Raw genomic sequence first — 1,091 nt, forward strand, 5'->3', positions numbered from 1 at the left:
TCTTGCTGCCCCGCCGCAGGGGGCTCGGGGAGAAAATCCTACGTTACTGCCGGCCTTCAACGAGCACATAGAGGGTAGCCCTAAGATCAGATGGCACACCCCTAGGTTCGCTGGAGCCGATGCCAGGATCTACGACCAATGGATCGATGATCGCTTGACTGACGGCACGATCGCGAAGATCGAGAAGACCGAAGTCAAGGCTCTGCTGAACCCGCATGTCGTGGGCGAAAGAGTGACCCACAACTGCCAATCCTTGTATCCCTACACTAATGATGAGGGAAAATTTCCGAATATGCAAGCTATAGGCCCTGTAGTGGCCTGGGCGGCTGGAAAACGAGAATTGGCGAAGATCGACTTATCAAAGGCATTCCACGCCATTCCGGTTGTGGAAGAGCAGCAATGTTACTATGCGTTCTTAGATCGCAGAGGACAAGCGTATAAGTACCAACGGATGCCAATGGGTGCGATGTGTGCACCTAAGCATTTCGCGGTAGTTATGTCGAAAGTCCTTGGGGATCTTGTTGACAACGACAAGGTCAACGTGCGCTCGTATCAGGACGACATCATAGTAGCAGGTATGTCGAAGGGGGAAGTAGAAGCAAGATACCGGCGGGTAATTACGCACTTGAGACGTTATAACTTTAAGATAAACGCAAAGAAGTCATCCATGAGTGATGACATAGTGATTCTGGGATACCAGTTTTCACCGGACAAGATAAGCATCCCTCAGAAGAAATCTGAGGAGATAAGATTGAAGCTAAGATCATCATGCGCAGCTGATGTAGTGAAAGCGACACATCAGCTAACGTATTATAAGATGATCCTCAAACCCAGCGTTCGAAACACGCTGTTGAAAATAAGACAGATTCTAACCAAGACAAACCAGATTACGAACGTCGCGCAGGACCTGATAGAAGCAGTCGACGTCGAATGGTCGATGGAACGAATCAAACCTGATGATTCGAAGGAGTTGATGATATTTGTGGACGCTTCAGATATGCAGGCGGGCATGGTGGTTATCTACAACGGTCAAACCGTGATGACGGAATCACTGGCCCTTACTAAGACATCGACAACTCTGGCGTCATACA

General features: G+C 48.9%; 1 protein-coding gene across 1 annotated transcript; it reads left to right on the top strand.

Moving 5' to 3' along the window:
* Positions 1 to 292: 292 nt before the first annotated feature.
* On the top strand, positions 293 to 1,065 carry GNI_201670 (putative reverse transcriptase; the record flags this gene model as incomplete). The annotated part of the gene is made up of 2 exons (XM_011135444.1): positions 293 to 807; positions 996 to 1,065. 2 exons carry the CDS (start codon positions 293 to 295, stop codon positions 1,063 to 1,065), a joined length of 585 nt encoding a protein of 194 aa, XP_011133746.1.
* Between the last annotated feature and the right edge of the window lie 26 nt (positions 1,066 to 1,091).

Source organism: Gregarina niphandrodes, assembly GCF_000223845.1.
Source record: "Gregarina niphandrodes unplaced genomic scaffold scaffold00111, whole genome shotgun sequence".
Taxonomy (NCBI): domain Eukaryota; phylum Apicomplexa; class Conoidasida; order Eugregarinorida; family Gregarinidae; genus Gregarina; species Gregarina niphandrodes.